Raw genomic sequence first — 13,892 nt, forward strand, 5'->3', positions numbered from 1 at the left:
TTGCGGGGCTCTAAGAATTGGAAATAGCCTGTGTGAAGTACTTGGTTGGCAGCAGTCGATGGTAGCAATTACCGTAGTCATCTCCGCTCTGTGAGGAGCAACCAGACAGCACTGAGAAGGCTGTGCTCTAAAAATGAAAAATCCCGCTATTAGAAAATAGGTCTGGATGTCAGGCTCATCCAACCTGAGAGGGCCTACTGCTTGGGGAACCTGCTAGAATCTGATCATCCACCACCATTCCAGAGGCCTGGCACCCAGCAATATTTCTGTACGACCTTAGTGGAGTGTCACAAAAATAGGTGTTGATCTTTGGCAGCCGAGGCAGCTGAGATGCAGCTGGCTTCGTGATTTAAACAGAAGCCATAATGTTAGAGGCAGAGCCAGGTTAGAGTCCAAATAGCTTGGCTCAGGCACGTGCTCTTACAGGTGTAACTTGCCCCACAGTTCTCTGGCCAAGGTATCTGTGACTGGGAGCTTTAAGCTCTTGGCTCAGCTACCAGAGTTGTAGGACTCTGGATTGTGATTAGGAATCAGGTAATAGAGAGGAGAGTTGAAGCCTCTGCAGCTCATGAGCATCATGTCCCTGGGATGACCAGACAGCCTTCATTTGCCTCCAAAGGGCTCCCTTCTGTAAACAGATCTTCTCTTATTCATACGTAATACTGTCTGTCCTCTGTAAGAAGGTATTATCTTTGCAAACGGAGAAGTGGAAGTTAAAGAGGAAAAGGGACCTGTATTTCAGATCCCCATCTAGAGCCCCGGGAACTCTGACTCCTCATGCCAGCCAGGTCAGGTCTGCTCTTTAGATCTGTTGAAGTCCCCCATCCTCAGCTCTGACTAGCTTTGCTAGATATCTTGGGGTGGGACTGACACAGCCGTTACCCTGCCCCAACCTCCCCTGACACCATCCCAAAAGAATGAAGCTAGCTGTTGCCAGCTGTGTGATGGATAGGGTGTGTGAGTGTTTATCTGAAGAGGCAAGGCGGGTGGGCTCCCCAAGAGGCAGAGGAGACTCCCTGATAATTGAGGCTTGAAATTAGAAGCAGATCCAGGGACTTAGGAACCAGCTGGAGTAGGGAAGTCTTGGTATTTCCTTTTGTAGCCAAATGACAGTAACTGGTGTGAGCTGTGTGCTGTGTTTTCCTTAAAATTAAACCAGTGGGATGGGAAGGAAAATGCAGTGTCTGCTCATTGCTCTAGGCAACATTTCCCCCAAATCTTCACGAGGTTCTTTCCGCCACCCAAGCCCCATTTCCCACGTGGGAAGGAAGAGCCACCCTTTCCACCCCTCCTCACTGAGCCCTCCCGAGGCAGCTGCTTCACACGACAGTATGGGTCAGGGGAAGGGGATTTCCGCACCAAGGCTTACTCTGTGTGTCCTTGGCAGGTGTGACCAATGGCTTTGGAAAACACACTGAAAGCGGGTCTGACTCCGAATGTAGTTTGGGTCTCAGTGGTGGACTGGCATTTGAAGCTTGCAGGTAAGAACAGTTGTTCCCAAAGCTTTGTTGGCAGCTCTGCCACCTCCCCCTTAATGCTCTGTTCAGCTCCAGATGAAACCTCCTCCTGCTTATCTAAGTTCTTTCTTCCCCCGCCCCTGCTATTTCCTGAGGCCTCTGGTCTGTAACTCTGGTAGCTCCTAGGAAACGGGGTGACCCTTGCCTCTCAGGCCTGATCTGACTGGGAGGGGAGGAGTGGTGCTGATGCTTTACAGGGTTTGTAGAGCTGAGTTTGGCTCCAGAGGGCAGGGATAGCCAGATCTCTATTGCCCAGTGAAGTTAACATATGAGCCAATCCCCCACCTACCCCGCTGGGCCACTCTCATAACCCAGTTACAGACGTGGTTTTGCCCTTTGCCTTTTGGGGCATTGTAGCAAAGGCGAGTCTTCAGAGGTGTGGTGTACAAATAAGACACGAGCAGATAGGAAGTTTGGAATAGCCATTTATTCAAAGGCCCTAGATCTTTTGCCATCCTTGAGTTGGGAAAGGGTGGGTTTCTTTTTCCATTCTTTTACCGAAAGGGAGGATTTCTGAGACCAGAACATTAACGTTTCTTTCAAGTCCAAGAGTTCATTGAATCCCTACTCTGTTATGGGTGCTCTGCAAGACACCAGGGAGTGTGGGATTCTTGGAAATGGGAGACCCTCAGTGCCACAGAGGAGAAACAGGTTGTCCTGAAGGCTAACTCATGGTCCCCCAACATGCTACTGAATGGATCCTGGGTTCAGAGTAGGGGAGGAAAGGTCCCAGGGCAGCACCAAAAGACTCTGCATCTAGGTTTGAAGTGCTTCCAAGGCCGGTTGAGTGTGTGTGTTGTTAGATACTCACTCTACCCTGGCTCCTGGGCTCCTGAGAGCGGTGGGGAGGGTGGGGGGGTGTGGCTACAGGAGGACCCCTGCCGTGGCGTGTGGTTCCTTTGAGATTTTTCCTCCCACCAAGCCTCAGAATCACCTTAGCTTTCTTCCTCCATAGTCTCTAGAGATATAGAAGCAGTGGATGGGAGAAAACACAGTTATTAGGCATAGAGGAAGCAGAGCCTTCAAAATCTTACAAGATGTTTTCACCCCGGTCCTGGGTTGGAATTCCTAACTCCCTTCAAAGATAACGATGCCTGGAAACCCAGTTCATCGGGGTGGGGTAGGAGTGGGATTATCAAACTATCCCCTCCTAGCCTTTGACTTTAGTCAAGTGGAAGGTGTGTTTGGCCCTTCGCTCCATGAAGGGCTCTCGTCCCAGCCATGAACCACAGGAAGGAAGCCAGGGCAGCCTCTGGTTAGCCTGTGGTCAGGCCATGTGTTTGCCTTTGTGCAGAACTCCAGTCCATGCCACCAATTTCTCTAGAGCCCTGCTCAGTGTGGGAACAATGCCCTTGGAAGGCATTTCCTCTTTAACTCAGTGGATCTCAATGGAATTTCAGGGTTTAAAACAGGAGGTCCGGGACTCCAACTGCAAGATTTTTTTTTTCTTTTTCTTTCCCTTTTCTCCCCCTACACTTTGGTGGTAAGTACATATAGGAAGATTTTACTTACTAATTTTTTTTTTTTTAAGATTTATTTATTTATTTGAGAGAGAGAGTGAGTGCACGCATGGGGGGCGGGGAAGGGCAGAGGGAGAGGGAGAAAGAAACTTTAGCAGACTCTGCTGTTTGCGGAGCCTGATGTGGGACTTCATCCCGGGACCCTGAGATCATGACCTGAGCAGAAACCAAGAGTCAACTGCTCAACCTACTGAGCCACCCAGGCACCCCTTTACTTACTAATTAGACTGGAATCATATAATCCCAGAATTAGAAAGAACCTTGAAAGAACCTGTGTTCACTAATCCCATCCCCCTCCCCACCTGTCCCAGGTTTTATCTTTCCTGATGATTTTCTGAGCAGACTGGGGCTGTGCCCTCTTTCTATGGGTCACTTACTCAATTATTAATAATTGAGCACCTATTTCAAGCCAGGCATTGTTCTAAGTACTGATAAGGTGTATTTTCATGGAGCTTATCTTCTAGAAGGGAGAGATGAATGTTAAACCAGTAAATAAAATAATTACAGATTGGGCTGGCTGCTTAGATCTGCGTAACTTGGAAAGAGGGCTGAAATGCAGGCCAGGTTGAGTCATTTGTGCTTTTTTTATGAAACAGGAGTACATGGACCTAGTTGTGGTGTTGCATCTTATTTTATTGAGCTCCTCCTCCTCAGAGCCCATCATTTGATAGTACAATATTAGTAGTTTATAATATTTAAAGTGAGACATTAAAATTTACTGCCATTCATATAATAGTATTTGTTGTATAACTACCATCTGCCATTTGTTGAGTACTGGGTATGCGCTGTACTGGGTGCTTTCTGTGTATTAACATACTAAATCCTCACAGCAGCACCTGGGGACACCAGCCTCGGAGAGGGTGGGTAACTTGCTCAAGGTCACAGAACTCATGAATAGAAGAGCCAGGTTCTGAACCCAGGTAGTCTGGCTCCAGAGTTTCTCTTAACCACTTTGTTGTGCCCTCTTTTGTCATATTTGAAGATGTCTCCCTAGATCCATGATAGGAACTCTGAGAGGCCTCTGAGTCTCTAAGCGCAGTGGCAGATTTTTATAGCTTGAGTGGGAACTGAAACCGAAATGTAAAGCAGGTGTTAATTTTTTTTTTTTTTCCAAACAGGTCCTAATTTTGACTAGCAGGAAAAAACTACCAACCTGCCAGTTACTGAAGGATTAGGATTCATTGGGTTCTGGTTGTGCAAGGTTTTCTGAATAAGACTATAGTAAAGTCAGCTATGATTCAGTAAAACGGGAGTATCCTACTCTCCAGCCAGTCCTGACGCCAGCCTCCTTTTATCCCACCAGGGGTGTCCTAAGCATTTCTCCTCTTCCTCAGATTGTTGCCCCATCTTTTAAGCATTCTTTTTCATTGAAAAAATTACATAGGAGTGATATTTTTCAAAGTTTGGCTGGGAACAAGCCCTAGCCACATCATTCTTGCCCAGAGGCTCGCAACTATGGTCGTACGTTAGAATTGCATTGAGAACTGTTTGAAAATACAGATGCTTGGGTGGGTTCCAGTTATACCATTACTCTGGTATTATCATTCTCATTTTTGCTTTATTACCTTCTAGTTTTTGTCTTAATACATATATATGTATTTTTTTTTTACGTCTCTGCAGTAACCATATGGAAAAAAAAAGGTCTGCTTGTTTGTTTAAAAAAAAAATCCATCTCTGTCTAAGAAAAACTTCGCACACAAAGTGGAAGTGAGAAGTAGATTTTTTTTTCAATTAAAAAATGTCTTTTCTAATTAAGGAAGTAAGACATGTCCTTTATAGAAAATTTGGGAAAGAGACACATTTTTGTACCTCAAAAATAAATTGGTTTCTAAAGAAGCAGCGTGAACCACAGAGTAAAAGAATTCTGGACAGATGTGAGACTGGCCCTCCTCGTGAATAGGCTGCTTAGACCCTGGAAGGATTGACAAGTGCCTGGAGTGACCTTTCCTCTGGATGAAGGCCAAAAGTCCCTGGGCAGGGAAGCAGGCATCTCTTTCCAGAGTCCTTCCACGTGGATGAAGTGGTCCCTCAGAGCCTCATGGGAACTTTGTGGTCAGAAGCGTATCATGGGTTAGTGCAAGTTGTTAGGGGAAGGTGAGAAACCATTCTTGTTGAAGGATTTTTGTAGCTCCGCTCCTCTCAGAGATAGGAGAGCAGCAGTGGGTGTGTTAGTCATTGAAATTGCTCATTTCCCCCCCTCTGCCTTCTTGCTCTATATGCAGTGGTCTGACGCCCCCCAAACGCAGCCGTGGGAAGCCAGCCCTATCTCGCGTCCCCTTCCTGGAAGGTGTAAATGGAGATTCTGACTACAGCAGCTCAGGTGAGGAGTGGTGTATGGTGGATCTGGGGGGCCCAGGCCTCCCAAAGAACCAGTTCTGTGAGCTGCAGCCAGACCCATGGCTCCTCCAAACTCTCGGGCACTGGACATGCAGATGGCACCCCCTCCCAGGTCATTCATACTCTTTTTTTTTTTTTTAAGTTCATCTTAAATTTGAATAGTAATATATGCCTATGATAACAAAAATCAAAAAGATACAAAAGGGTGCATAATGAAAAGCCAGGAGTCCCCTCCTTAGAACCACTGCTAGCAGTTTCTTTTGTGTCTCTCTAGATGAAGTTTATACATATATAAGCCAAAACTTGTGTGTATGTTTAAGAGAGTGAGTAGAGAAGCTAATATACACATGTTCCTCTAAACCCTGCCTTTTTTCAATTAATGATGTATCTTGGAGATCCTTCTGTGCTTTTTATTGGCTGCCTGATGTCCCATTATCTAGGAGTGCCAGCCCTCCACAGATGGACATTTAGGTTGTTTTCACTTCTTTGTTATAATCAGTGTTGCAATGAGCAACCTTGTACATAGATCATTTTGTATCGCTGGCGAGCACACACTTGCATAGAGAAGTGGAGTTGCTGTACTTGAGAGAAGTGTGTATTTGTAGCTTCCGGAGACATTGCCAGTCTGCCCTCACTGGAGTGATCAGTGATAGCCTGGATTGCTGAATATCACACATTGCCCTGGGATTTCGTGGGATCCAGGGCTTTCAGCGCTGTCCTCATGAGACATTCTACTCCGGCTGGTCCAAACAGTGAAGTACATGGACCAAGGGATTCAAGAACAGACAAGGCAGAGCCAAAGGAGAGGGCTGGTTGGTGCTCAGGTGGAGTTGGGGACAGGGCGGGCTCTTCTCCGAGTGCAGCTCTCTGCAGCCCTCCCGTGGGGGGTGGGGGGTGCTCTGGCTTCCCTGTCTGTGAAGCTTCCGTATAACACACAGGCGTCAGGGCTTCTCTTCTTTCCTCTTCCCAAGTGCTTTGCTTTCCTTTAGCATCAGTTTTCTTTCTCATATGTGTGTTGAGGAATGCATGCCTGTGTGTTTCACTGTTGTCTGACTGTCAGCGCCCAGAAAGCAGGGCTCATATCTAGGTGAACTGAAACAGCATCTAGCGCAAAACTGGCAGTGGATTGGCACATTCATTGTGATTCTGGTAGTGACATTTTATTCTTATTTTTAAAAGCACATACTTATAAAATGATGCCAAAGGAAATTTAAAAATTTCGACCCTCTCCTGCCCCATCATCACCTTAACACAGTTGTCTTCATTTCTCTATGTGGCCTTCTGTTTATTTCAGGCACATTTTTAACAAAATGTTAATCCAGAACATTGCATTCTCTGCATTTTTCAACGTTCTCTCACACTTTTTTCATGTTGACACAATCTTTATTTATCTCATATGATTGGAACAATATATCTTCCAATCAGTGCATTATAATTGACTTAACTCTTTTATTGTTAGACAGTTGGTTGTTTCCAACTTTTAACGTTATATATAATGTAGTAAATGTGTATTTTTTGTTCAAAATCCTTTTATTCGTTTTTAAAGTTATTTTTCTTTGAATAAATTCCCATGGAAGGAATGTACTGAAGCAGATGATTCATACATTTTTTTTTAATGGCTCTTGAGACATACCGCCAAATTATATATTTTTTTTAAGATTTATTTATTTTTAGAGAGAGGGAGAGAGAGTGTACGTGCAAGCAGGGGGAGGGGCAGAGGGGGAGGGAGAGAATCTCAAGCAGGCTCCCTGCTCAGCAGGGAGCCTGGCTCGGGGCCCAGTCTCTGGACCCTGAGATCATGACCAGAGCAGAAATCAAGAGTCAGATGCTTAACCGACTGAGCCATGCACATGCCCCCCACCAAATTATATTCTTAAGGATTAGACTGGTCTGCAGTTTCTTCAACAGTGTGTAATTGCACCAATTTCCCCACAGCCTTCCTCTTTAGTATTGGATTTTATCTTTTTGTTGTTATTGCTACTGACCAAATGCAAAAAAAACAATACCTCGGGGTGCCTGAGTGGTTCAGTCGGTTAAGCGGTTGCCTTTGGCCCAGGTTATGATCCTGGGGTTCTGGGATCGAGCCCTGTGTCCAGCTCCTTGCTCAGCGGGGAGTGTGCTTCTCCCTTTCTCTCTGCACACCCCACCCCCCTGCTCATGTGCTCTCTTTCCCTACCCCCCCAAATAAATAAATAAAATCTTTAAAAAAGAAACAATACCTCATTATTAGTAGTACATTTTTTTTAAATTATAAATGAGGGTGGTAATAGTTCCTTAGGAACATAATTTCCACTTTTCAGGGTTTGGTTTTTTCCTTGGTTGAGCTTTGTCACCTTGAGTTCTCAGTTTATAGCCGTGGGGAGGGGAAGGGAGGTTCCTCTTTCTGTTCAGGAGTGTTTGTGAAGTCCATCCATGTGTGCTAGTGCATCGGGTGCAGAACAGAGTAAGCTGGAGAGATGTGGTGCCTGCCCCAGGCGGGACATGCAGTGTAAGTTTCTGAGAAAAGCATGCCCATGAAGGACCTGCAGACCTGCTTGGCTCTGCTGAGTGCTGTGTATCCAGGTGACCTGGATGGCCAGGCGTGGCCCTGTCAGAAAAGAACTCACTTAGCAAGTGGTTTTACTGGGATGTCTGTCCCAGGCATCTTTTTCCATGAAGCCTCTATCATGAGGCCCACCACACAGGGAGGCCCAGAGAGCAGTTTGTGGTTTTGTCAAGCTGGGTTGTTATTTCTCTTCCTAGGGTCATGGTGATGAAGCAGTCGTATTTTTCCAAGGAATACCATCCTAGGGTTCTAGTCCAGAGGTCAGCAAACTAACATAGTACCTGTTTTTTGTAGGGCCTACAGGCTAAGAATGGTTTTTACATGAAAAGAAAATCAGAAGAAGAATGATATTTTGTAACACATGAAAATTACATGAAATTCAAATTTCAGTGTCTAAAAATAAGATTTTATGGGGACACAGCCATACTCATTCCTTTGCAGAGTATCTATGGCTGTTTTCATGCTGCAACAATAAAGTTGAGTAGTTGCGACAGAGACCATGTGGACTACAAAACCTAAAATATTTACTGTTTGGCCCTTTACAGAACAAGTTTGCCGACCCCTGGTCTAGTCTAAGAATTAAGGAAAGGGCAGGGAAGAGGAAGGGTGGAGGGGATGTGACTGACTCATTCCTGGGTTGCCCCAGTGAAATGGAGGCCACAGGCAGGCCTCCTGGGCGCCATTCCAAGTCCCCTTTGGGTGCTGTCTCCTCCCCTCCCCCACCCCCAGGCAGAAGCCTCCTGATGCCCTTTGAAGACCGCGGAGACCTGGAGCCCCTGGAGCTGGTGTGGGCCAAGTGCCGAGGCTATCCCTCCTACCCTGCCTTGGTGAGTCTGCCCCAGACACCACCCTCCTCCCTCCCCTGGGCTGTTCTGGCCCCTGTCTTGCCTTGGGGGCTTATCTGATTGGATCAAGCCAGCAGAGTATGGTGGGAGTCAGGGGTACCTTTAGCTGCAGAAGAGAGGGAGGTTTTACCCCAGCCTGGGTGGGTCAAACCATCAAGGTCCCCAGCTTGGCGCACTCAAAATAGGGTAAAAGTGTGAAGATAGAGACTAGGGCTCGTAAGGATTTAATAGCATTTATTTGCTTATGCATAAAAGTAATATATGCTTGTCGTAGAGAATTTATTAAACTTTTGTCATGCTAAATTCTTGAAATACTGAGGAAGATATGGTTTTTCTCATTTTGTGGGGAAGAAAATTGAGATCTATCTGTTGCCTGTGGTCATGTAGCTATTAAATGGTAGGGTTGGAATTTGAACCCAAAGCTCGACGTGTGTGTTGTCAAAGGCTGTGTTCCGAGCCACTAAGTTCAAAATCACCCATAGTCTCATCTATTCAGAGATTACCTCTTGGTGTATATCCACTCAGCTCTTTTTTTTTTTTAAATGCATAAATATGAGACCATACTCTGTTTAACCTCCCTTTCACTTAACGGTGTACCATGAACACGCATGTCTTGTGCCATTAAACATTCTTTATCAACATCCCTTTAATGACTACATTATCCTCAGTTGTATGCATGCACCTTATTTAACCACATTTAGATTGTTTTGGGTTTTTCACTATGATAAATAACTGGCAGTAAACATAGTTTTACTCTGTGCAATCATGATTATTTCTGTACAGTGAATTCTTAGGGGTGCCTTCTTGGGGCAAGGTCTGCAAAATTCTGATACAAATTGCCAAGCTGCCCTTTAGAAAGTTATTTCTAGTGTCTTCTCCCACTGGTAGTAGCTAAAATTTCTCATTTTTTCCATAGTAGCAATAGCTAAAAATTCCATTTTTACCACTTTGTTATTTCTTAGAACTCTCTCTGTATTGGGAAGGTAATGTCTATCTGGCGCTGGAAGATAGTGATTCTAAACCTTTGGGGCATGCCAGAATCATGGGGGAATTTTTTAAACAATACAGATACTGAGTCCCCATCTCAGAGCAACCCAGTGAGAATAAGGCCAGGCTAAGCAATGAATATTTTTTTAAATTTAAATTTAACTTAATTTTATTTTATTAGAGAGTGAGCAAGCACGAGAGGGGTTGGGGCGGGCAGACAGAGAGGGAGAGGAGAGTCTTAGGCAGGCTCCACACTCAGAGTGGAGCCTGACACGGGGCTCGATCTCAAGACCCCAAGATCATGTCCTGAGCTGAAATCAAGAGTCAGATGCTTAACCAACTGAGCCACCAGGTGCCCCTAGCTATAAATATTTTTTAAAGCTTCCCAGATGATCTGTAGTCAGGTTGTGAACTACTCTGCCAACTGCTTGCATGTGTTACAAGAGTTCTGGACTTCTCGCAGCTCTTTCAGGCCTAATAGCAGCATCTTAAGGTCAAGAGGGCAGGAACTCTGACCCTTTTGGACTGGAGGAAGCTACAGCTCTAAGAAGTCGTACGACTTGCTGGGGCCACATTGGAATGCCTTTTGCCTACCTCACTTCCCATTTAGCAGTGGCAGCTGGGGGGGTGCACACTGTGATCCAGCTGCTGAGGAGTTTGGGCCTGGGATCTGCCTTCACACGGTTCTGTGCCCTGTTGTCACTGAGACCCCCAACATAGTTGTCGAGGAAGTGCTTAAAGCTGTACAGGTTTGATACTGTTTTTTTAAGTCTCAGTGCAAAAATAAAAACAACAAAAGTCTAAAACTAGTCTTCTTTTCCCCTTTTTAATTATCTTCTTAGTCATACATTTTCTTTCATGATTAAATAAATTCAGCCACCACCTGAGAAAACCCACCACCTGAGCACAGCCTGTGTTTTTATTTTGGTTTATGCTCTCCCAGTTGTTCTCCTATGCGTACTTAAATATGTAATTGTGTCCATAATGAATATACAGTTTTTAAATTTTTTTTTGGCTCTTTAAAAAAAAAGTTTTTTTTACCTATAAAATAATGTATCTGTGTTATAGAGGTTTTGGAAAAATAGAGAAAAACAGCAGGAACCCCACCATTCTAGCATGTCAGCTGTAAGCATTTGCATCATTTCTTGTCTTTGTTTATGTGGTACAGCTGTAATAGTGTATATACACATTTATTAGATAATGTGTTAAAGTGTATCACAAGCCATGTTGTTTTACATCTGCATAACATTTGAGCGAATGGTCCATCGTTTGTTATTTTGAGACATATTTGCCTGTATCTTCTTTAAAAAGGGAGGAGAGCTCTCCTCAAGGGGCAACTTACCCACCTTGCTTCTGCTGGGGGGTGGCGGGGGGAGACATTTTTCACCATCTGCCCCCCGTTCTAAGGCAGGAACCAGCATGGCTTAATCAAGAGTAGCCCCCGCTATCTTGTTCAACTGAGGAAGCTCAGGAGGGCTTGTGTGGTGGTTCTTATTAGGACCCTTAGTTAGCTTCAGTCCCAGCGGGGACAGACAGGCTGGGAGATAAGAGTTTTGACCAAATTACACAGCTGGGGTCAGGGTAGGGGTGGTTCTTCCTTAGAGCAAACGCTGAACCAGAACACCTGCTTTCAGCTGCTTATCTCGAGAGGGAAGTAGGGAAGCTGGCAGATACCCAAAGGTAAACAGCCAGAGCAGTTTATTATGAGAACAGGCCCCCTGGGACAGGGTATAGAAACTAAGATTGTTCATCTCTGGAGAAAGCTGCTTCCTCAGTACATTTCCAAGCCCCTCTGGCCTTAGCACACAGAGATGATCACCCCACTACTTTGGAAACGGGGGCTATGGAGGGCAGCAGGCAGCAGAGGCTCAAGCCGCCGTGGCCACAGCCAGCCATGTCCTCCTGTGCTTGGTGCTTTCCTCTGTCAGCTGATAGCTGTAGCAGACCTCTCGGCATCAGCAAGGAGATGAAATGAGATGGCGATGTGTGAATAACTAGGAGCTTTGGTCACTTTGTCAGTGCTTCCTAGAGCTAGAGATCACGGTTGTCAATGCCACCGGGCATTTTGCTGAGCCCCTGCCCTGTAGAGCTTGCAGTCTCGAGCATTAATTCTTCCAGTGGCCCTTCTTTCCAGCCATATCATTCTCCCCTCTCCAGCAACCCTCCGAGTTCAGTCTTACAGCTTCTTTCTGATCTTACATGGAGGTGTCCACAAATATACCTAGTCCACACAGCAGGAAGATTACAGTCAGACAGGAAAGTAGTGTGTAACCAGGGGCTGTGGTAGGTAGAACCAAAGAGATGGGCCCTGCTGCTGATACAGAACCTCCTTCATAGCCATGGTGTCTAGGAAGGCCCCAGAGCCTTTGAAGTGAATTGCAGAGGTTTTAAAGGGAAATTGACAAGGGGAAAAAAATGGCCTCCACTCCCTTCCTCTATGGGACGTTGGGAAGAAGGAATTTGCCAATCTGGCCTGGACATCACAGATACCCCCTCAATTCTGACCCCCCCCATACTGGATTCACATTGCTTCTGTTTCAGCTCTGGGCCCCAAAGGTTCGTGGAGCAAGCTCCCTCATCGGAAGAATTGATTGGGCAGGGCTGGAGGATTAGGCCAATGAACTGGGAAAGGAGAGCCAAGACTTCCATTTTGGGGTCCTCGGGGGGTCACAGAAGAGGTCAGCCCCCTTCATCACTTGGTTGTGGGCCTGGCTAAGGCCCTGCATAGGTTGGTGGGGGGCAGTTCAGCAGGGAGTCCTGGCGCAGTATGCTCTGCTCACCCCCTCCACCCGCAGCTAAGTGCCGTCTCCTTTCCTGCCTCCAGATCATCGATCCCAAGATGCCCCGGGAGGGCCTCCTGCACAATGGTGTCCCCATCCCTGTCCCCCCGCTGGATGTGCTGAAGCTGGGAGAGCAGAAACAGGCCGAGGCTGGAGAGAAGCTCTTCCTTGTCCTCTTCTTTGACAACAAGCGCACCTGGTGAGTGGGTGCTACCGCCAGGAGATTGCATCAGGGTGTGGGCTGAGGGGCCTGACTGGGAGGCTGTGCACACACTGCCATGCTGGGGAGGTCCACAGAGGGGCTGTGGACTCCGTGACCCTGCCTTCACCCAGGTAAGGTGAGGCATTACCAGCAGCTGGCCTGCCCCTGACACTTTAATAGTAACTGAGAAGTGTCTCAGATCGGATTCCCTGGAAAACACCAAGATGGAGATTTCTATCAGGAGGCTTGCTGAGCGATGCAGGGCTGGGCGGAGGGACCTGTTGAACGCGTCACACTTGCTACAGAGGCCTCTGCTAATCCTCAGGGGAGCTCTGGAGCTGGGGGGCTTGTTAGTGATGTCAGGAATTGGGTCTGTGCCTCTGTACCCTCGTGTTAACTAGTCATTGAATGCTGGCTGCCCCCGGGTGGGGGTGGGGGTGTCACCTTGGGCCAGGTAGCTCCCTTGGTGGAAGGTGATTCCTGGAGAGGACTCAGCTGAGAGCCTCCCTGTGGCTGTGGGCATGTGTATCTTAGTCCTCGGGTGGGGGGATGTGGAGGTGGGGTGGTTCTGGGCAGTGCGGGGTCCATGGCAAAGGGCTTACTTGCCCTTCAAAGTTTCTCTTCGCAGCAGGAGACTTCTTTCACCTCTGCTTCTGTAGAATGAGGAGGTAGGGCTAACTAGTCCAAATAGTAATAGCTACCATTTATTGTCTACTCCGTGCCCTTATGCAAATTGATTTACATACATAATCTCATTTAATCCTCATTAAATCTTCACCAATCCCCTCCACTCCATTTTGCAGCTGAGGAAGCTGAGGCTCGGAAAGCCAAGACCCCATAGCCAGAACTGGGATACAAACCAAGATCTGGCTCCAAAGGCTAGCTTTTAGCCGTGTGTTAGATTCACCTGGGGATTTAAAAAATAAAACACACACCAGGTGTGGGCACCACCAAGGAATCATTGATTCCTGGTATCAGCCCCAGTTCCTAGCCATAGCTTCCTGATGCCCCAAGGCAGGGTGAGGGCTAATGCTAACATGGGCCTCTCTTGGCTCCCAGGTCCTGACGGCCCTCTAAGCAGAGTGAGTGCTGTGGGGCTCAGGGAAGGGCATGGCTACAAAACAGGTCCCTTGGGGCCTCCTGCCTGGGGTGTCCCAGT

At 46.7% G+C, this 13,892-nt stretch overlaps 1 protein-coding gene across 11 annotated transcripts in view; it reads left to right on the forward strand.

The window, feature by feature from the left end:
• BRPF3 (bromodomain and PHD finger containing 3) overlaps positions 1 to 13,892 on the forward strand; it is a 48,479-nt gene that overhangs the window by 18,265 nt on the left and 16,322 nt on the right. For 5 of the 11 annotated variants that reach the window (XR_010413608.1, XR_010413607.1, XM_064597528.1 and 2 more), the window contains 4 exons: positions 1,388 to 1,481; positions 5,260 to 5,357; positions 8,649 to 8,746; positions 12,576 to 12,730. Coding sequence is in view for 5 of the 11 variants with exons in the window: in XM_064597528.1 (XP_064453598.1) it covers positions 1,388 to 1,481; positions 5,260 to 5,357; positions 8,649 to 8,746; positions 12,576 to 12,730 (445 nt within the window). In the remaining 6 variants the exon portion in view is untranslated. Of the gene's footprint in view, positions 1 to 1,387; positions 1,482 to 4,657; positions 5,081 to 5,259; positions 5,358 to 8,648; positions 8,747 to 12,575; positions 12,731 to 13,892 lie in introns of those variants that run through there. The other 6 variants (XR_010413610.1, XR_010413611.1, XR_010413609.1 and 3 more) reach the window with 3 other exon arrangements.

The sequence above is a fragment of the Mirounga angustirostris genome, unplaced genomic scaffold (assembly GCF_029215605.1).
Source record: "Mirounga angustirostris isolate CCGP_5_RB_7025 unplaced genomic scaffold, mMirAng1.0.hap1 SCAF_8, whole genome shotgun sequence".
Taxonomy (NCBI): Eukaryota; Metazoa; Chordata; class Mammalia; order Carnivora; family Phocidae; genus Mirounga; species Mirounga angustirostris.